Source organism: Petromyzon marinus, chromosome 55, assembly GCF_048934315.1.
Source record: "Petromyzon marinus isolate PM22_M1 ecotype Great Lakes invasive population chromosome 55, UKy_Petmar_22M1.pri1.0, whole genome shotgun sequence".
In the NCBI taxonomy this organism is placed as follows: domain Eukaryota; kingdom Metazoa; phylum Chordata; class Hyperoartia; order Petromyzontiformes; family Petromyzontidae; genus Petromyzon; species Petromyzon marinus.
This window is the reverse complement of record NC_133721.1, coordinates 7,198,729-7,222,091: the sequence shown is the minus strand read 5'-3', so window position 1 is coordinate 7,222,091 and position 23,363 is coordinate 7,198,729. Positions and strand designations below refer to the sequence as shown.

The 23,363-nt window shown below is 47.1% G+C and overlaps 1 protein-coding gene across 4 annotated transcripts in view; it reads right to left on the bottom strand.

Annotated features, from left to right (window-relative positions):
• Positions 1 to 1,111: 1,111 nt before the first annotated feature.
• The window catches only part of LOC116954593 (ras-related protein Rap-2b-like), a 72,681-nt gene continuing 50,429 nt past the window's right edge, over positions 1,112 to 23,363 (bottom strand). For all 4 annotated transcript variants that reach the window (XR_012929637.1, XR_012929638.1, XR_012929639.1 and 1 more), the window contains exon 4: positions 1,112 to 8,250. Coding sequence is in view for 1 of the 4 variants with exons in the window: in XM_032975241.2 (XP_032831132.1) it covers positions 8,239 to 8,250 (12 nt within the window). In the remaining 3 variants the exon portion in view is untranslated. The remainder of the gene's footprint in view (positions 8,251 to 23,363) is intronic.

Here is a 23,363-nt window from a genome sequence, read left to right as displayed (position 1 = left end):
AAAGCCCCAAGAATATGAATTCCTGCAGTCACGAAAGCTTTCAGTCCTCTCCAGTCCTTGCCACCACATCGTTTGTCCTCGTCTACATGGCCAAACAGAAGCTGCTTGGGCAAGCGGTGGCTGGGCAACATGACCCAGCAAATGCAACGCCGTTTACTGAATACGCACGCACACACCCACACATAGTTGCCACATCAATAAGGTAAGCCAGAGAATCGAAGAACTGTAATCTGAGCTGCAAAAATCAATGCACAGACTTGTTCACCCTAGCGTGGGAGTAGGAAAGGAAGACGTAATGGTTCGAGACGATGCACCTCCCCATGCAAAGGTAAAGGATATGGTTTTAGCTCGCGTGTTTGTAGACGAATGCAATATGATGCAGGCAGATAATGTGCGCTTGCTTGCACGTGCGTCCGTGTTTGCACGAGTGAAATTATATCCGGCCAGATGGCAAATTGGTCAGAGCATTCACCCCCATGATTGGTCGGCGGCACCCCTTCATCATCCTTCCGGGGTCAAATGCAATAGCGAAGTGTCTGTGGGGGAAATCAAAATGCCCCTGCCATACGAATGTGGAATTTCCACCAATGGCTCAGGGACAACATCGGAGAGAAACTCTAACCATTTGGGCAGCGAGACATACATTTTTTTTTTAACTTGAGTTCATGTCGGTCATCTTCGGACTCACAATGGCCAGCTCCGTATAAGCTGTGAGCAGGTGCTTCGACGGGTGATGCTGTGCAACGTTTGAAATACAACGGAACAAGCTATTTAACGGCCACTGTCACTTTAAGATTTTGCTTTGTTGATGTTTTTGTTTTGTTGCGGTTGCACCCGAGTCAAGAGCCGCATGGCTCACGGGGCATTACCAAATAAATGAAACTTAACTGAAACTGTGAAGCAAGGTGGCGCGTCAGATTATTATGAACATACCCCGAAGTATTAATCAGGGCGGCCGCTGGAGTTGAACCGTTGGAACCGTCTGCAACGAGCGGCGAACGCGCTTACCGCTTGCCCGCATCACCGCCCGAGTTGTGGTGATGATGGTATTGGTGGTGTGAATACGAACAAACAGAAATGTTTACGCCTATACGCGATGATAACAATAATAATAAATCACACGAGGTTTTAATATGGTGAATGTAAACTCACAAAATGAAAACAGAAGAATGAACAATGTTCATGACAAGCGCCGTTAATTGCAATGTTGCCGTTCAATCACTGCGATCGCCGTTACTGAACAGTTCACAATAAGGCTCACAAAGGAACGTCAACATGTGCAAAACAAAAATAGTTAAAAGCTTCACGGCTGTATGCGAAACAATTGTAACTGTTTTATGACGTGTTCGTGTGGAACAATTGTAACTGTTTTATGACGTGTTCGTGTGGAACAATTGTAACTGTTTTATGACGTGTTCGTGTGGAACAATTGTAACTGTTTTATGACGTGTTCGTGTGGAACAATTGTAACTGTTTTATGACGTGTTCGTGTGGAACAATTGTAACTGTTTTATGACGTGTTCGTGTGGAACAATTGTAACTGTTTTATGACGTGTTCGTGTGGAACATTTCCCGAGGGGCCGTCCATATATGACGTCACGCGATTTTGGACGATTTTTGACCACCCCCCCCCCCTACATCGTCACACGACGTCACAAAAAGTCAGACCCCCCCCTCAAATATGACGTCACAATGCTCTGCCCCCCCTCCCCCCAAAACCATATTTCCATTTTGAAAATAAAACATGCTTCAAATCGCGTTAAACTGTTGTCATTGTAGTGCGTATTTAACGTGGCGCTGCACTCTGATGTTGTAGGAGTGTTGTTATAACAATTCCATATTTATTTAAAGTTGCGTATTTTGATGTGAATGTCACATTTCTCAAACCCCCGCCCCCCCTCTCCCCCTCGTCACACATCGTCACAAAAATCTGACCCCCCCCCCTCCCCAGGTGCGTGACGTCATTTATGGACGGCCCCTTATGACAAATTCGCAACGTGGCACGTAACACAATCCGTGGCAAGTGACTGCACGCAGGTCACACGGCTTCCCACTGTCATAACGAACGCATTTGGACTCCCGTCTGTTTGCTGTGCGCAATGCCTCCAGGAGAAACAAACAAAAAAAGGTGAACATTTTTTAGCTCGCGTAAGTTTTGTTTTTTGGGGGGGAAATAACAGAAAGTAACGTCATTGCGTCCGTGCAATTTGCAGTTTTTCTGCTTTTTCTTTGTCGCCTGCCATTATTCACTTCGGCATTTCTCCCCCACCGCCCTCCCCATCAAAATTTCCAGCGCGGCCCTCTTAGTGGCTAGTCCGTCTCAAGCATCGCGTTTCATTAACGTTAGGTGACAGTTTCCTAACTAAAGCCGCGCACAGCAGCTGCTGTCGTTAACTTTGTCCCCCACCCTCGCACCTCCGATTAGCACGGTTGGCTACAGATGTACGTCGCTTAAGAAGGTCAACGTACGCACATACAACACACTGCCACAATCACACTGCCACTGCCACAATCACACTGCAACAATCCACACTGCCACTGCCACATCACACTACCACAATCACACTGCCACAATTTCACTGTCACAATATACACTGCCACAATAAATCAATCACACTGCCACAATCACACTGCCACAATCACACTGCCACAATCTCACTGCCACAATCCACACTGCCACAATCCACACTGCCACAATCTACACTGCCACAATCACACTCCCACTGCCACAATCCACACTGCCACTGCCACAATCTCACTGCCACAATCACACTGCCACAATCACACTGCCACTGCCACAATCCACACTGCCACTGCCACAATCACACTGCCACTGCCACAATCTACACTGCCACAATCTTCAAAATCTACACTGCCACAATCACACTGCCACAATCACTATCTCACTGCCACAATCATACTGTCACAATCACACTGCCACAATCTCACTGCCACAATCCACACTGCAACAATCCACACTGCCACAATCCACACTGCCACAATCTACACTGCCACAATCACACTGCCACAATCACACTGCCACAATCTCAGTGCCACAATCACACTGCCACAATCACACTGCCACAATCCACACTGCCACAATCTACACTGCCACAATCACACTCCCACTGCCACAATCCACACTGCCACTGCCACAATCCACACTGCCACTGCCACAATCACACTGCGACAATCTCACTGCCACAATCACACTGCCACAATCACACTGCCACTGCCACAATCCACACTGCCACTGCCACAATCACACTGCCACTGCCACAATCTACACTGCCACAATCTTCAAAATCTACACTGCCACAATCACACTGCCACAATCACTATCTCACTGCCACAATCACACTGCCACAATCTCACTGCCACAATCCACACTGCCACAATCCACACTGCCACAATCCACACTGCCACAATCACACTGCCACTGCCACAATCCACACTGCCACAATCCACACTGCCACTGCCACAATCTCGCTGCCACAATCACACTGCCACTGCCACAATCACACTGCCACAATCAATCACATTGCCACAATCACACTGCCACAATCACAATCTCACTGTCACAATCACACTGCCACAATCACAATCACACTGCCACAATCTACACTGCCACAATCTACACTGCCACAATCACACTGCCACAATCTACACTGCCACAATCACTATCTCACTGCCACAATCACACTGCCACAATCACAATCACACTGCCACAATCTCACTGCCACAATCACACTGCCACAATCCACACTGCCACAATCCACACTGCCACAATCCACACTGCCACAATCACACTGCCACTGCCACAATCCACACTGCCACTGCCACAATCCACACTGCCACTGCCACAATCACACTGCCACTGCCACAATCACACTGCCACAATCAATCACATCGCCACAATCACACTGCCACAATCACAATCACACTGCCACAATCTACACTGCCACAATCACAATCACATTGCCACTGCCACAATCTACACTGCCACAATCTTCAAAATCTACACTGCCACAATCACACTGCCACAATCACTATCTCACTGCCACAATCACACTGCCACAATCACAATCACACTGCCACAATCTCACTGCCACAATCCACACTGCCACAATCCACACTGCCACAATCTACACTGCCACAATCACACTCCCACTGCCACAATCCACACTACCACAATCCACACTGCCACTGCCACAATCACACTGCCACAATCTCACTGCCACAATCACACTGCCACAATCACACTGCCACTGCCACAATCCACACTGCCACTGCCACAATCACACTGCCACTGCCACAATCAATCACATTGCCACAATCACACTGCCACAATCACAATCTCACTGTCACAATCACAATCACATTGCCACAATCACACTGCCACAATCTACACTGCCACAATCACAATCACATTGCCACTGCCACAATCTACACTGCCACAATCTTCAAAATCTACACTGCCACAATCACACTGCCACAATCACACTGCCACAATCTCACTGCCACAATCACACTGCCACAATCATAATCACACCGCCACAATCACAATGCCATAATCACAATTACACTGCCACAATTTCACTGCCAGCCAAGAGAATGTGCAGTTTCTGTCGCCTCCAGGAATGCCGATGCCCTCCGTGGAACGCCCAGACACCCAACTCCTGATTTACACGTGTGGTGGAATTTTCTGCAAACAAACAATCGGGCTTCATCCCAGCGCTGCCACGTGTAGACGATGCAACTGCAGTGCTGGGCAGCCAGCATCAGTTAGGCCTCCTGTGCAACAACCCTCGTCAGATTAAATCAGCAGTTCTTGAGCCCCCATCTCGAAGCCACGAATCTGTCATTTAATTGGCACTTTACTTCTCATTATTGTTTGGGGGGGGGGGGAGTTTCGTTGTTTAAGCGTTCGCTGCTCAGGCCATCGATCATCGGATCAATCCTCCAGGTTCAAGCTGCTCCTCATCCCTGGTTACAGGGGCGTCTTGTGAAGTGGCACGAAATAAAATCAAATAAAAAAATGACCCCGTCGAATTTGGATACGAAGCACAGTGTCGCCGCTGTCATCAACGCTGTTGCTGTTTCTCAGTTAGACCTCACGTCCTGTTGCGGAGGAGGAGGAGTGCAGCCCTCAACTGTGTGGGCCAGAGGTCCCTTGAAGGGGGATCTCAGAGGTAGCTCTGTGAAACCCGCTTCCGTGACCCGTTCTCTCACACGAAGGAGGGTTTCGAACCGCCCTGCGAGACAGGCCCGAATTGGGCACTCCGTGTCATCACATGACCACCCGGGTGCATGGCTTTGATCTGCCAAGTAAAACTACGATGCTCCATCAACCGCTTGAGAACAGCAACTTGTCGCTGCGCCACACCTCCTCGTCGACAAGTTGGAGAATCAAAGGCAACCCACACAATGTGCGACCGCGGCAATCCGAACCGGACGACGGAACCACCGTACCGCGAACGAACTGCACCGTACGCCCGCAATCCCGGCGGGCCGAGCAGTATTCGTCGTGCCAACGAGGCGATCGCACGGCTCGCAGACTTTGAACAACTTGGACGCGTGATCTTGCACGCGCTTGCCACAAACGCTTAGAAGAAGACCGTGAGCACGATCAGGATAACACTTGACAACAAGGACTAATACCCTATGGTTTTTTTCGGTGAAGTCACGTAGGTAAAAAAAAAGCAATAAAATAAATGAAAACAACCAAATTCAATCACGCTACGGGCGCTTGTGTTGCGCCCGAAACGTCGTGATTTAATTTAGTTGTTTTCATTCAATTTCATAGATTTTTTTTTTACCTACGTGACTTTACCAGAAAAAAACAAAGAGTATGAATCCTTGCAGTCACGAAAGCTTCAAATCTAGAACAAGAACTAACTACATTTTAGTCCGTCTAAATCTATGACCGTGCTTTCGGTGGCACGGCAATATTCCCGTGAGCGGTAAAAACAAGAGTGAGGAAAGTGCTGGGAAAGGTGAAATTTTTGTTTGCAACCGCTAAATTTATTGCATCGTGTCCGACCGATATATTTACTTTCACAGAGATCGATGATACGGGCCTGAGAAACCTAACGGGAATGTCTACGCGGGAGGGGGCAATAAGAATATCTGTCAAAAGAGAGAGAGGGAGAGAAAAAAATCATGAATTTTTAAAAGGCTAAGGGAATTTGGAGCGTTAAATTGCAATGGCGGTTTTTAAACTGGAGCTTTTAAACTGTCAATCAGAAGCAGTACTTTGATTTCTTGATTTGAAAAAATAAAAAAATCAGGCACCGGGTTCACTCGAGGGACCTGATATAATGGTCAGGCGAAATCTCCCGAAACAAAAGTTGAAATATGACAATATAAGAAATGAAGGTGGATAGCTCTCAATTCTCATATCAGCCGTGCTCATTCGCACGTTGAAGCGAGCACTGGTCTAATCGTCCACTGCTCGCGTCAGCAAAGTAAAACGATTACTTAAAGAAGCAAAAGAGATGGCACATTATACATCTTAAGCCCCCCCCCCCCACACACATTCCGTGCAGGTAAAGTTGAAATAAATGTTCATACCCTAAATTACGCGGGTTGCATTTTTTTTCCCCGTAAGCCCCAGTCCTCCCCTCCCGACAACCATTACCCCAGATAATTCATAGTTGACTGTAACAAAACCTTGCGAAACACCAAACAAATCTAAAGTAACTTTAAAAAGATGAGGAAGCTGTGTACGTGTGCATGTTGAACTTCTTTCGCACCGTACGAGGCCAGCCGTGCTAATCGGAGGTGCGGGAGAAGGACAACAAACTATGGGTCTTTGCGTGAGTCTACAGGTCTCTGTGTGAGTCTATGAGTCTCTGTGCGAGTCTATGGGTCTCTGTGTGAGTGTATGGGTGTTCGTGAGAGTCTATGGGTCTCTGCGTGAGTCTATGGGACTCTGTCCGAGTTGTCTAAGTATGCATGTTGAAATTCTTCCGTACCGTGCGTAGCTAATCGTGCTCATCGGAGGTGCGGGGGAAGGACAGCAAACTAAACACAAAAAAGAAATGGGTTTTCAATTCGGAGGCTACACCAGGCAACCAAGCAGTATGCGGCTGACCTCAACACTGTATCCATTGTCCAGTGGACACACTGACCCTGTCCGTGCCACCAACTCACCCGGTGGGAGAAACAATCAAAGCCTTCTTTTCCACGATCCGCTTAAAGATGCAAAACGCGAGTGCGGGTGGGATGGCGCCCGCATCCCACGCTGCGCTCGCAGTCAAACAAAAACAAAGGAAATCGGGAGGGGGAGGCTCCCGAGAGAGTTCAACTTGGGGGTTGACTTGGGGGGGGGGGGGTGGCGGGGGAGGGGGGATGTGGAAGCTGGACAAAATAAAAAAACCCGAGGGGGTGTCTACGGAACGAAGCGACTTTCCCGAGCGACGACTCGTGGCAAAACGGAACGCCGCGAAACAACAACAACAGAAAATCATCGACGTCGCCTACCGCATGGGTGCATGGCCCAAAACAACAAACGGTCACCTGTATTCTGTGGGGTTAAAGCAATTGAAAGACGCTCTCCGGAGAGTAAAGACACGCCCGAAACGTGTTGCCGCATGTCAATAGAGCTACACAAATCTGGCACGCACGCAAGCAAGCACGCGACTGCCGGATTATAAGATGAAACCACCCCGAAAGTTGCTTTAAAATACAGAGGGGGGGGCGGGGGGAGGGAGAAGCGGGTGATAAGCAGAATTCGGCGCGTAAAATATTACGAACAACAGCCAGGCTAAATAAAATACCGTTAAATTCTTGCCGTTTCTTTATTAAAAATTATGTTTATTGGTTCCCCCCCCCCTCTCATATGCATTCAAATCGTCTTGCAATTTTAATCTCTTGCGTGGAGAGCAACGTGTGTCGGGGGGGGGGGAAGGTTGTGTATGTGTGTGTGTGTGTTTAGGGGGCGGTGTGGGGAAAATCCCCCCTGAACAAATGGTTACAAGGTTTTCTCATTATCAACGGAAGCTTCCACTTCCTCGGCATTTGAGCAGCCCCACAAGCGAGCACGGGAAGCAGCGAGGTCGTGACGGCGGCGCTTGTGACGACGAGCTGGTGGTGGTGGAGTGAGGCCGGAAAGAAAATGTTCAGCCGTCGACACACACACGGCCACACTTGTGAAGGGTTCCCCCCCCACCCTCCTCCTCTTCCCCACACGCCGCTCCTCTGCCGATGGGTTTGGCGCGTCCAAACTGGTCCCCTTTACTTCCCTGCCTGCATCGTGCGCACGCACGCACACGTACACACGCAGGCACACACGCACGCACGCACGTGCACGCACGCACATGCACGCACACACGTACACACGTACGCACGCGCACACACACACGCACGCACACACGTACACACGCGTACACACACGTACGCACACACAGGTCGAAATTAACACAGGCACAGGGACGTGGGCATGTGCAAGTACACGCAAGGTAGACATTGACACGCGCAGATTAGCACGCAAATACAAACACACGTATGTACGTATGTACGTTGAACTTCTTTTGCACAGTACGTAGCCAAACGTGCTAATCGGAGGTGCGGGGAGGGGGGGGCAGAAGGACAATAACGCTTAACACACCAAGCATCTCTGCTAAAGAAATCAGTTTTCAATTTAGAACAAACAGCCCTGCCATGATCCGTGCGTGACTGCCCAAGTCATTTGGCGACGGTGCGTTGGCGGTGATGCACGCGCGCATTTAACCGAGGTGCACATGCAACAACAGCTGCCCGTTCACCAGTAAGTGACGCTGATGTCACCACAGCCTTGTGCCAGGCGAGATGCACTTTAAGGTCACGTGAAGGGTCAAAGGTTCGCCCACAGGTCACGGGACAGACATCGGGTGTTATGGGTTGACTGGCGGATTGCACTTAGAGGTCACCAGATCTGACCACACACCCATGGTCAGATGCACGCACACGTGCATAGACACAGAGTGACATGCCTATGCAAGAACTCCCCCTTGCAGCATTTTTAAGACTGTCAGGATAAAGTGCTGTAAATGAGTCACTTGTTAAGGCCAGCACAGCGCAAAAAGGAGTGGTGTGGCCTAAAACCATGCCCGGCTGCCTTCATGCCCCCAATGCTGATATTAAAACACTGCCACATACTCCATTGAAACTGGAGTTGACATAAGGGAGTCCTAGGACCCCAGATTTTGGCTGTGAGAATCGAACTTGGGTCACTGGGTTCGTAATGCAGTGAACTAACCACTACACGACCACTCCCCACATGTTGAAAAACATACAATGACGGTGGCAAAGACAAAGATGCCCCATATAGCCTTTAACAGACTGTTCGGGCAAGTGCTGCTCGCGCACACAAGAGGTTGGGTGGCTAATACCACTCCCGGCTGCCTTCGACTCCCCAGTGGCGATGTTCACACACCACACCAGGTACACCTAAGGGCAGGCCCAGGAACCATTCATATAATCGTTACTGGTGTTGGCCATGAGCAGGATTTAAACTCGGGTCACCGGGTTCGTAGCGCAGCGCGCTATAACCGCTACACTAGCGCACACACACACACACGCGCAGTCCTATGCGTGTGTGCAACAACAACTGCCGTTCACCACTAAGTGACGGTGATGCCACCACGTCGCTTGTGCCATGGACATCTGGCTATACAACCTAGAAGCGGGTGCATACAGCGGCACACACAAAAAAAAGCCAGCACACATATACCACGTAAGAAAATAATGACAATAGATCAAAATGTACCCCTTCAGGCACTCTGGGCTGCCTTAAAATAAGAATGTACATCAGGGCAAGATCGTGTGGATCTCTAAGAAGATGCCTGGAGGCTTTGGCCAGAGAGCGAATGGGTGCGAGAGAAAGTGGGTGGGTAAGTAACAAGAGATTCAGTGTAACCTACTTTGTGTCGAAGGCCTCTTACGAGCTCAACTGTAATATCCCTTAACCCGAACCGCACAGTTCAAGTGAAAGAAAAAAATCCAGTCGGCGTCCCGTGCGTGCTCTCGGCTCTGCTTCGCTCTGCGCTGCCCGGCTCCCAAGGGCTGAGGCAAGGCCGGATGAAGATTTTTAAGGCCCCTGCCCTCCCCCCCCCCCACCCCCCACCACCACCCCAGTAATATTTTCAAAAGGAAAACAAAGTGAAATAAATAATTTCAATTTTTTTTTACAAGGCTAACAACATAAAATTGAGCATTCACAAATGAAATAACTTTTCACTTCATCTCTGGAGGCCCTCCAGCATGGCGGAGACCCCCTAGGCTGCAGCCCCTCCAAAAGCCCCCACGTGCCTAGATCCGACCCTGGCGTGAGGCTTTCGAGGAGCGGCCCCAGCAGCAATGTGCTCCCAGGGAGAGAAACGTCGGTGGGCCATTCAATGCCAATTAAAATAGAATCGGGCTCAGAGCACAGGGCACAGTCGCGTGCGGGCAGCGGCGTGCGGAAGCAAAAGGGGTGAAAAAACAGCTAAAGGTGCAGCCCCGCAATCGCTTGCTCGCGGCACTGTTGGCAGAAGGCGCCTCCACTGGAGGGGATTCTACAGGGGGTCGTTATAACGGTGTGTGTGTGTGTTACTTTGGCCTACTCTTTCACACTAAGTAGATGTGTGGGAAGCGGTGGAGGTACTCGCGTTTTTTTTTTACCTCCATCATACGTGACCCGCTGATGGACGAACTGTGTTGTACCCATTTATACTGCTGGGTGGGCACAGCTGGAAGAAGGGTGGGATTTCTAATATTTGCCGCACTGTTTCAACTGCAAAATTGAGATTCAATCGAACCCGGTGTAATAAACTAAATTATTATTATTATTTTACCAGGTAAAGCTCACCGAGCTATGTAAATCTTTTTCATAACCGACCCGGCTACAATTGATAGCTCAAAGATGTGGCTTATCACGTGGGCATTTATAGAAGCCAAATACTCTTAAACGCATGTTGGTTCTAAATGTAGAGGAAAAAAACCAGAGGACCCGGTGACAAATCCAAACGACCACGGGGAGAGAGACACGCAAACTCCAAATATACAGCAGCAGCAGCAGCAGGCGTCAGGGTCGGGATCGAACCCACGACCTCCTGCATACCAAGCGAGGTAATCATCTCTCGTAGCAATGCAGAGCAAGAATATTTGACCAACATCTTAAACAAACATTGTGTGGTTGGCATGGGCCCTAGTTACAAGGAATTAAATAGATTCGCCACAAAAATAACAGGAGAGAATCTTTAGAGAATACATTTCATTCCAAAATCTCTGCGCATCTCCGATCAATCGCAATACACTTATTAAAATCCCTTAACACTCCCCACTGCAATATTTGGAGCCGTTGCTTTCACAAAATTAGCCTCTTGAGAAGAAAGTAACAGAGGATCTTACGAGTGGCAAATAATGACAGTCTGTTCCCCTATGACGCGTGCTTCCATTACGTGAATTAAAAAAAAGCGATGAATGTATTAGGGAATTTTTTTTTTCATAACGCGGATGCGAATTGGATACAACACGACTGAGCGAACAGAACTACGTCGCGCGAGTATGATTAAGCGGTCGTAGCGGCTGCCACGGCGTAGCGTCATCGCACGAAACGGGATGCTGCTGGATGCTTCTAGAAGCCACCCGCGCGCCTCGGTCTTTGTTCAGCCTGCGCGTGCGCATCCCCTCGTGATATCCCGGACTGTGCTTTACCCTACGTTATATTTTATTCATCATGACGAGATTTTTTACAGAGCGCGGCGTTCTTCAGGAACGCAAAAAAAACTACCGCGCTATCGGAGATGAGACTGTGATCGGATAAGCCTGGAGTTGTGCACTGTTCTGGGACTGTTCTTTGACACAAGGAGTTATTGCACTGAGCACCGCCAAGTGGAAACATCGTCATGTCGCACAACATGACAGCGATAGCACAATTGCAATTGTAATAATTTGTAGAAAAAAAACAGCAAACGCTGTTCAAAATATGAATCGTCGAGTAACAATGACCTTTCAAGGGCAGGGCATACGTGTGTGTGTGTGTGTGAAACTGCTTTCGAATGAGCATGCATTATTTTTTTGTTCTCCTGCTCTGGGGCATCTCAACCACTAAGTTCACGATGGCACCGCCACTGTTGCCCACGTGAGAGCTGGGGGATGGCAAATGCTTTCATGCACAGGTCATTTTATGCCTTCTCCACGGAGGATAATTTAATTTACTGCTACCTCCACACGCAGCTGTGTCTTTGCGGGCTGAACGAAGCGGAACGAGGGAAAGAGTTCGAGAAAAGGTCGATGTTACGCCCCCGGTCTCAGCTTCTGCAACGTGGCGGTCATCTCCTCTAGGTTCACTCAGCCCGAAATTAGCTCACGGAACTGCTAAGAAAACTGTGTATAGGTGTGCTGCCGACTCCTCACCCAGGCAAGCGCACCGACACCAGATGTTCCTGCTTATTATCTCTTCGCGCGCGTTTACATTACCAATCTGGCGAAGCAGACGTCGACCGATATTCACTTTTACGACGTTTTGGGACGTCGGACAACATTTATTCGCGGCTCCTGCGCTGTGTTGCGAACATCCCCCGGACTTGGCTCGCGAAGCCGAGCATTGCGCTGCATCTCAGCAAGAGAAACCCCAGCGCAAACCTGACTTTGCGGGACTGGACGTAATAAGCACGACGCCGCGGACACAAAGGGGCTTACAGAGAATGTTCTCGGAACGCGTGCACGCGGAAAAGAAGCGGAAGAGGTGTTGACGATGGTCGCGACGGTGATGGCGGCAGTCGAAGTGATGAAGGGTTTGGAATGAACTTCGCTCATCGTCACTGATCCCTCCGAGATCGACAAACGGCGTGCCGCTTTGTGGGAAAGCGAAAGATGGAAAGACGGCACAGGACTGTGGAATTTCAGCCACTCTCTCAGGAATACCGACAGAGATTAGCGGCGCACAAATGTTCGTTTGAGCATAGAGGCACACTTTGACTTTGATGTTGATGATGGCAATGATGACCCTGACCCTAAAAAGTAGGCTTGTGTTGGTAATGATTATGATAATGTTGATGTTAGTGTTGGTAAATATGATGGTGTTGTTGACCATGCCAATAATAATATTTATGTAGTGGTTTTTCATCAAGGATCTCAAAGCACTGTACAAGACACAGCAGCAGCGCACCCTCCGCATAAAAATAATATTATGAATACATTTGAAGAATCCATTTACTAAATGATGATAACCGTGATCCTGATTCCGAAATTGATGCTGGTGTTGTCGACGGTGGTAACGATGATGACGGTACCGTAGCAAACATTAAGCAATATCCATCCGCTGTACCTCCGATTAGCACGCAGTTGGCTATGTACGGTGTGAAAGAGGTTCAACATACGTACACATCACAACGGAGAGTGACCTGGGGTTTGAAGTTGTGCCAGACACAGCCTGCGGAGTTGATAAATCATCACCAGATGGCCTCTGGTCTTCAAGGTACGCTGGAATTTGCGCAAGCCAATTCTGGAATGTGTGGGCCCATACCTGGACTCTGTTCAAATAACCTCGTGGCACCATATTCTTTATTTATGTTTTTCAACTTTGTTTTCAAAGCCAACCAAACTGATTGGCGAAGAGTTCTGTGGCACTTCTCTTTCAAGAGTGACTTTAAACGGGAACACGAGAAACTCCTCGGTGCACAGGAAGCCTGTGACTTTACAACCCATGCTGTTTGTACATGTGGTCACACCATGCTGGTACGCGCGAGCACATATACCGCGCGTGCCGATGTATAGCTATGTAATGTACATAAATAATACATATAATTACGCATACACGGTGTATAATTTCGTAAGGGATAACAATGAACGTCTCTTTTATCAATACACTGCTGGATGAAGGTCTCCCTGGGTTGTGTCGGTTCAAGGGGTTGTTGACCATACTTCACCATGCTGGTCAGCGTGTGGGGCCGGATAAACGGTCAGTCAACCCATGGCACCTGGGTCTGTCCCGCGACCTCCTCCCGCCAGCGAGCCTTGGACACTTCACGTGGCCTCACAGTCCACCTGGCCTGGCGCAGGTGCTGTGGTGGCGTCACCGCCACTTAGGAGCGAACGGCACAGGTACCAGTTAAGATATCACCACTGACGTTAATCGCGGCTGGGAATGGAACTCAAGGTGGCAAGGCTCATAGCACAATGCGATATCCACCGCGACACCGTTCTGCCCAATTGCAATGCCAATGTAAGCCTTGCGCAGATTCAAGTAACGTTTCAGAAGTGCCTCTGATAGCTTCACGTATGCAACACGAACGTTTTTGTGCGCTTTGATTGAGTCCTATCGACGCACATGTATGGAAGCGTATCTGTATGTTTGAATTCGAATGCAACTTTATATATTTCATTCAGTAAGTGAACTAATTCACCGAAACCCAATCTGAATTACAAATTCAAAGTGTATTAATGAATGAACGACAACGAATTACCGCAGATTTACTTTCGAGAAAAGTACGACTTTGTTAACGAACGCAGTCAGTAACTTGAACGGAAGAAAGAATGAAATGCATGAATGACCGAGACGGGGGCAAGGAACTCCGTTGAAATGTGAGGTCAAACCACAGAAGGCGTGTTCGGGAATCGAGTGAGCTCTGCTGAGAAGTAGCAAACACGTCCCACCTATGGTTTTCTGCCCGAAAACAAATACACGTCGCAGTATCTGCCGTGTGTTGTGACTGCGCGTCTCTAGAAGTTCACATTTCCCAACTATTTCACGTCCTGCAATGCGTTCTTAACCCTCGCCTACCCTCACACAGTCAACCTTGCTCCCTGTGTGTATGCACGTTGAACTTCTTTCGCACCATACGTAGCCAACCTAGGTGCGGGGGCAGGACAACGAACTAAAACACGACAAACAGCTCTAAAGAAAGAAGTGTACAAAGCAGTTTTAGTTTTAATTTTGCCCAGTAACCTATTCCGGGAATCATGTAACCGTCATGGTATACTGGACGTTGTACTGCACCTCGGGGTCCCCAGTTGGCTGTGCATGTGACGCACTGTATTCATACGCTATGTTGAGCAAGGAAAAAGCCACGGCACTTTCATTATGTGTGTTTGGTGAACTTTTTTCGCACCGTACGAAGGCAATCCTCTTCGTGGTTCTTTCGGTAAAGTCACGTAGAATGGAAATAATAAAATAATAAAAATAAAACCTAATTAAATAAAATGCTCACGACGTTTCGGCCACAACACAAGTAGCCTTCCTTAGGTGAAGAAACAGAACTGTCCGGAAGACAGCGCTTCACTTCACTGAAGCTTCACTGAAGCGCTGTCTTCCCGACAGTTCTGTTTCTTCACCTGAGGAAGGCTACTTGTGTCGTGGCCGAAACGTCGTGAGAATTTTATTGTTTTATTTTTATTATTTTATTATTTCCATTCTACGTGACTTTACCGAAAGAACCAAGAAGATGAATCCCTGCAGTCACGAAAGCTTTAACTCGAAGGCAATCCTGCTAATCGGAAGTGTGGTGGGAAGGGACAAACCAAATTCTTTTTTTCATTTTCAGTCAAAACGTACAAACCGTGCTTTCGTTTTTAGAACATTAAGGAGAAAATCAAGATCAAGAGATTATTACGGCCAAAGCCATCGATGCCGCCACCACCACAACCTCCCCATCGCTTCTTTTCTCCTGCCCGATTCCCCAGCCGTTGGGCCCAGTTGACACCCGGCCACCAAAGGTCTGCTTCGAAATAATCACCACCACCATCTGGCTTGCAGGTCCTTCCTCTAGGCTCCCAGGACTATGACCATTTTGGAACGACAAGAGGAAGAGCGCTGGTATGCGGGGGACAAAAAATAAAATAAATAAATAAATAACGGGACGATCACCAACGCGACGTGACCACATAGCCCGTTTATAAAAGCGGAGAGTCTCGAGCGGAAACTGCTGCGTTTATTTGTTTCCTCCCGAAATAATGGGCGGCGAGATTATTTCACGACGCGCGTGATCGCGATCCGTTTGTGTAACTCAGAGGGGATCCCGGAGCCGATAGTTTTGCTTATGCAAAACTATCGGTGGCATAAGCAAGCTATTTTCCTCCACAACGGTGGCTAGGAGATGTTAACTACCTCGCCTGGTATGCAGGAGGTCGTGGGTTCGATCCCAACCCTGACGCCTGTGGTCGCGTGGAATGTTTCTCCGGGCACTCCGGTTTTTCCCTCCACATTTAGAAACGCGCGTTTAGAGTATTTGGCTGCTGTAAATTTCCACGTGATAAGCCACTTCGTTGAGCTGCCATTTGTGGCCAGGGTCACTTCTGAAGATCTAAATAACTCAGTGGGCCTTCAGTGGTAAAATAAATCAATAAAATAGTTTAAATGGAGCCTTAGGAAGCCACTCTGGAGGGTGTTTTGGCCTCCCCTCCCACACCGGGCAGACTTCTTGGAAGAGATGGGAGTTCCCACACTTTACCCCACCACTGCTGATCGCTTAACTGTGGTGTACTTATTTATACTGCCGGGTGGACAGAGGGGGTGGGATTCAAGAAAAAATGTTAATTATTTTAACTGCCGTGCCAGGAGATGTAACTCGTGATCTCTGGATTGCTAGTGTGCTAACCATTTACATCATGTCAACATACCAGTACTACAGTACAGTATTAAATTATATCCCAGTCATTGAAATGAATCACCAGTTACTGTGCATTCCCAGTAATTATCAATGTAATTATTCATAGTTGGGCATGTGATAAATGTGTCAGCTCGGTTGATTAAAATATCTTCATGCTCGAGATACATGCGCCAAATCTTGTGCGTACGCATCACTGATTTTTGAGTCAGTTTGCCGAAATTCCAAGATATTTCCGCCACGGAAACAAAAAATGTGACGGTGCAACGGTTGACGGAGTTGCACGACATGGCTCCGATACAAACGCGATGACGTAAACAACAGGGAGAGAGCCAAGGGACGGTACCGGATGACACGCGGTTACCGACGGGAACAAACGAGGGCGCACAGCAACAACGAGGTGTTGCAACACAGTCGACTAAAGGAGGCTCCACACGGGTGCTGTCACAAACGGAAAGAAACAGAAAGGGAAAGTCAATTGCGGCCATTGCAAAGCGGGGCGGAAGGGTGGCACAGTGCTAACGCTCGTGGCCACCACGCAGCAAGAAACATGGGTTCGACATCCAACTCGGGCACCTCTCTCCATGGAGTTTGTATGTTCTCCCCCCTGTTCTGCGAGGTTTTAGGGTCCGGGTTTCTCCAGTTTCCTCCCATAGCTAAAAGTAACAAAAATCACGCAAAATCAATGGGAATGGCCAAACATCCCAATGCTGAAACGCGACCTGTAAATTACTCAATTCGCATTACGCTGTGTTATTTTAAAACGTAGGCTGACTAACCCAACCAAGAATAGATATCCATTATAGTTTATATGAATACATTAACCTCCCCCCCCCACTCTGCACTCTGGTATTCGCATCTGATTGGCTTCCAAGTGATGACATCACATTTATCCCCTCTATTTAAGACCGAAACAGGAGGATTTTTCCACAATTGTGGCTGACGCCTGATGCGGCTGGTCGTAATTACCAGCGAAACGTCACAGGACTGGAATTGCAGAATTTGTGAGTTTACCCTCAACCACACCGGTGTATTGAACTAGTAACTAAATTGGCATGTTTTGTTTAAGTGATAAACCTTAGTAATTGGCTGTGCCGGGTGGTGGCGGGTTTAACGACACATTTAAATTTACGTAAACTAACCAGAAAAAAACCCTCTATTATGGACATGGAGTTCCGTCAACCCCCCAACTGTGAAAATTTGTCAGGGCCCTGCTGAAAAAGTATTTAAATTCAGTGAGGCTTTCCTGCATTCACAAGCTTGAATAATGATACAAAATAAAAATGACTAAAAATAAATGAGTTGCTGAATAGGATCACACACCATGACAACGTGAAATTAAGGATGAAGGCAAGAGGAGCTAACTGTATGAGTCCTCTAACGATGTGACAAAATAAAAACAATCATCGATAACCTCACACTGCCAGTACAGCATCATATCGCGTCAAGGGACAGGGCCCTGGAAGATGACATCACGAAGCCACTTCAGTCACAAAGCAACATGCCAGACATGCCAAGCACTACCAGATGGTGCACATATTTTGTTCATACAGTGAAGCCTTAATATTCGCGAGGATACGTTCGTGGGGAATGGTGCAAATATGAATACTTGAAGCGTATAAGAAAAATATGGGTTTGTGGGGCGTAAACGTACATTACGTTTAAACATATAAACTGTACGAATGTATATACGAATGAACACATACATTGCATAGTATTATTCTGTTGATGAACTTACGTTTAATTATGACGGGCATGAAAGTATTCGACCATACGAGCACGTGATAAAAACAAAATTCGTCACGTGGGCAACTTTCGCGCTCCTCACTTGTCCACGGCGCAGCCCGTGTCGTCACGAATTCTTGTCGACTCGTCGCCAGCCACAAGCCACGAAATATGCAAATAAACACAACCTCGCGAATTTGAAATAGCACTGCAATGATAAGTGGATGCTATTCCTCACAGTTGGGATTCGCTGACGTGAATTAAAAATGAATAATAATAATACTAAAAATCCGGATGGCTTCGAGGTCAGTGCTGAGCTGTCACCACTGTGATCATGGATATATACAGTGAGGGAAAGAAAGTATTTGATCCCCTGCTGATTTTGTACGTTTGCCCACTGACAAAGAAATGATCAGTCTATAATTTTAATGGTAGGTTTATTTGAACAGTGAGAGAGAATAATAACAACAAAATCCAGAAAAACGCATGTCAAAAATGTTATGAATTGACTTGCATTTTAATGAGGGAAATAAGTATTTGACCCCTCTGCAAAACATGACTTAGTACTTGGTGGCAAAACCCTTGTTGGCAATCACAGAGATCAGACGTTTCTTGTAGTTGGCCACCAGGTTTGCACACATCTCAGGAGGGATTTTGTCCCACTCCTCTTTGCAGATCTTCTCCAAGTCATTAAGGTTTCGAGGCTGACGTTTGGCAACTCGAACCTTCAGCTCCCTCCACAGATTTTCTATGGGATTAAGGTCTGGAGACTGGCTAGACCACTCCAGGACCTTAATGTGCTTCGTCTTGAGCCATTACTTTGTTGCCTTGGCCGTGTGTTTTGGGTCATTGTCATGCTGGAATACCCATCCACGACCCATTTTCAATGCCCTGGCTGAGGGAAGGAGGTTCTCACCCAAGATTTGACGGTACATGACCCCGTCCATCGTCCCTTTGATGCGGTGAAGTTGTCCTGTCCCCTTAGAAAAACACCCCCAAAGCATAATGTTTCCACCTCCATGTTTGACGGTGGGGATGGTGTTCTTGGGGTCATAGGCAGTATTCCTCCTCCTTCAAACACAGCGAGTTGAGTTGATGTCAAAGAGCTCCATTTTGGTCTCATCTGACCACAACACTTTCACCCAGTTGTCCTCCGAATCATTCAGATGTTTATTGGCAAACTTCAGACGGGCATGTATATGTTTTCTTGAGCAGGGGGACCTTGCGGGCGCTGCAGGATTTCAGTCCTTCAAGGCGTAGTGTGTTACCAATTGTTTTCTTGGTGATTATGGTCCCAGCTGCCTTGAGATCATTAACAAGATCCTCCCGTGTAGTTCTGGGCTGATTCCTCACCATTCTCATGATCATTGCAACTCCACAAGGTGAGATCTTGCATTGAGCCCCAGGCCGAGGGAGATTGACAGTTCTTTTGTGTTTCTTCCATTTGCGAATAATCGCACCAACTGTTGTCACCTTCTCACCAAGCTGCTTGGCTATGGTCTTGTAGCCCATTCCAGCCTTGTGTAGGTCTACAATATTGTCCCTGACATCCTTGGAGAGCTCTTTGGTCTTGGCCATGGTGGAGAGTTTGGAATCTGATTGATTGCTTCTGTGGACAGGTGCCTTTTATACAGGGAACAAGCTGAGATTAGGAGCACTCCCTTTAAGAGTGTGCTCCTAATCTCAGCTGGTTACCTGTATAAAAGACACCTGGGAGCCAGAAATCTTTCTGATTGAGAGGGGGTCAAATACTTATTTCCCTCATTAAAATGCAAATCAATTCATAACATTTTTGACGTGCGTTTTCCTGGATTTTTTTGTTATTCTGTCTCTCACTGTTCAAATAAACCTACCATTAAAATTATAGACTGATAATTTCTTTGTCAGTGGGCAAACGTACAAAATCTGCAGGGGATCAAATACTTTTTTCCCTCACTGTAGAAACATGCGTTTAGATTGTTTAGATTACTTTGCTGCTATACATTTCCACACAATAAGCCACTTTGTTGCGCTATCACTTGTGGCCAGGTCGCTTCTGAAAAACAAATTAATGCTTCGGTGAGCTTAATCAAGCAACATCAAAAAAAGATTAGTTTAGTTGAATTTGTTTATTGCGATTTGTTCACCGTTTCTATACATTGCATTCCTAATGTGGCTTTTGTATTGCTTGTTGTCATCACGTTCTGACCCGTCCCTACCGGACATCTGTGACAATACAGAGCTTCATAGCTCATCGGATTCCTCCGGTATAAATAAATATTCTGATTCTAATTAATCCAATCAGCCCACCTGTTCTCGAGTGTAGCGAGTTGAAACCCTCAGCCCAGTAACCAATTACTGCACACACACAAAAAAACCATCACGTTAAATATGACACTTCACGTAATTAGCCTAAATTGCAGCTCTGGAAAAATTTTAATATAATTGCTTTTACTGCCATGCGAGTATTCATATGCAGAATGGCTGGGAATATGCTGCCTACCCTTGACTATTTGGACCCAAAGGTCACTGCAAGGGACCAACAATGGTGACTCTGTTATATCCGATTCCATGGGCCGTTCTCTCACACAAGGGGTTGCACTTCTGTGTGAGAGACGCGAATTATCATTTCTTATTCAGATATGACGCCGATGATAGCACCATCGAGGCAAATAAATGTACAGCCTGTTCTCCTGTAACATGCCTTCAAAACGCGAATTGGATATAACGCAATAGGGAACACGCTTTTTGACAACGCCAATGTGAATTGGATATAACGCGATTGAGTCAACAGAACCACGTCGCGCGCATAGGAATAAGCGTTTGTAACAGCTGCCTCGGCATAGCATCGTCACACAAGGCGGGATGCTGCTGGATGCTTCCAGATGCTACCCACGCGCTTCAATCTTTGTTCAGCCTGCATGCGCATCTCACGTGCTATCGCGGACTGCGATTTACCCCAATATTGTAATTTATTATATGGCGATTTTTCCATAACACGGTGTCCTTCAGGAACGAAACTACTACGTTATAGGAGAACAGACTGCAGTCTATACTACTCACTACAATGAGAAGCTGGCTTAATCTTTGCATGGCTTAAACCCGGATTCAAACTCACTATCTCAGCAGTGCCGATTGAAGCGTCCTGACAGGCCCATTATGCGCTTGCGAGCCACCCCAATTTTGCGCAGAAGATATTCACAGTTACGTGAAGCGGAGAGTTCTGCCTCAATTTGCACGGACTGTGCGGCAAAAAAAAAGATCTGAGATTATAAGGAGCCGATGAGACAATCCGTGTTGTACCACATGTACATTTGTGTTTAAATGACAATAAGTGCGTGTCTTGTGTTAATCTGGCATGGTTGCAGTGAGGATTTCGTCTCCAAATGCGCATGAAGCATTGCTTATTTAATTACAGCTCCTATTTTCCCTTCCTCAGCAGCCCAGCCAGTCTGTGGCCAGGATTTGATGTTATCTAGATACAGTGCAACCCCAAGCAACACTTACCACCTTGAAATGTTACATCAAGTTTTAAGGACTCCATTCTTAAGACTCGATAATGGCTCAGATCCTCCGAGAAGTAACCCGCGAGAAACACGTGCGTTAAAAATAAAAATTAACGGGAACTGATATTGTGACAATTGTCATTTGGGGAAGATGTACAGGGTGCTTCATAAAATGTTAACACATATGGGCCTATCGTTTTTAATGGAAAAAGAACGGATAAAACACTGTAAAATAACAAATGTAATGTTTATAGCTTGGAAAAGTCAGTCTCCACTTGTTCGCCATCGTTGTCAACACGTCCATGGAATCTTCAACCAGGTGGCCCTCCAGAGCCCGGAGGCACATGTCACGTGGTATTGTTGCAATTTCAGAAGTGTTAACATTTTTTAAAGCACCCTGTATATCTTGGCAATCCCCTACTTTTAACCAAGATCACATTGAAACTCACCGAGACCCCACGCACTTGTGAACCCTGCATAATACAGGCGTGCCTACGACAGCGCCCAGGATGTGCTGTACGAAACAGCGCTATACGAAACAGCGCTATAGGAAGTCACTTTAACATAGTTCCAATGGAGATGCGTTTTCGACTTCGAAATTGTTTTTTTGGGGCTCTGAACGGATATGAGGGCATCACCGGGGTATTGCTAATACAGTTAATAATGATACTGTACGCATAAATGTATTCACAAATTTGATTAATAAAAGTGTTCGCTTTTAATGACATTTTAATAAAATACAAAAAGTGATGTAGTCGCCAATGGATTCGTTCGGAGCTTGCGTAAGAAAAACCACCGTCTGCCGTAAAGACACGTTCCGCTGGAAGTCACACTAGCCAATGAGATTACTCGATCCACAGATAGCTTGCCAATGAGTCGCTGCTGTGATTAACTCTCGATGAAATGATAATTAATCTACTGTGGCTGCCGGATCGAGTATGAGCTGAATCGATACAATAGACACCTCAATCCAGGTTCCACAAGACCATACATGGGCAGAGACATGCCCCTTACGGGCAATGCAAATGCATACTTTTTTACATATATAGGGAGGGCTTCATCCGCGCAGGAATTTTCCTCCAGGACGAAGAGCGTTATAAGGAAATGGCATTATCGGAGGCGGTGCTACAGTTGGTATGCTTTTAATGAAAACGTGGATGGGTGGCTCAAAAATAGCCATTCATGGGCTACAGACTCGGCATCCCACATTCGTGTCAACAGAACCCGTTTCCAATCCAAATTTGATTCATACGCATACCTGTTAACCCGTACGGGTTGCCCGTATTCTTGTGCAGCGAAACTGAGTTTTCGGGTCCATACAACGTACAGCAGTTTCAATACGGGCACAGATTTATAAGGGCACGGGGTGACCAATAAATAAGGTCTGAATTGGTCCGTAATAAGGTAGGCACTGATAAGGGGTTGACAGATATGCGTACGTGTTTATTTATACTACTACACTGGATTCCCACCATGGGAATGTGGAATTCCCACGGCTGACTGGGCCACCAATAGAGAAAAGTACACGGGGCCCTTTTGCTCATCTAAGCAGGGAGACGCCTTGACTGGACTTTAAATGCTT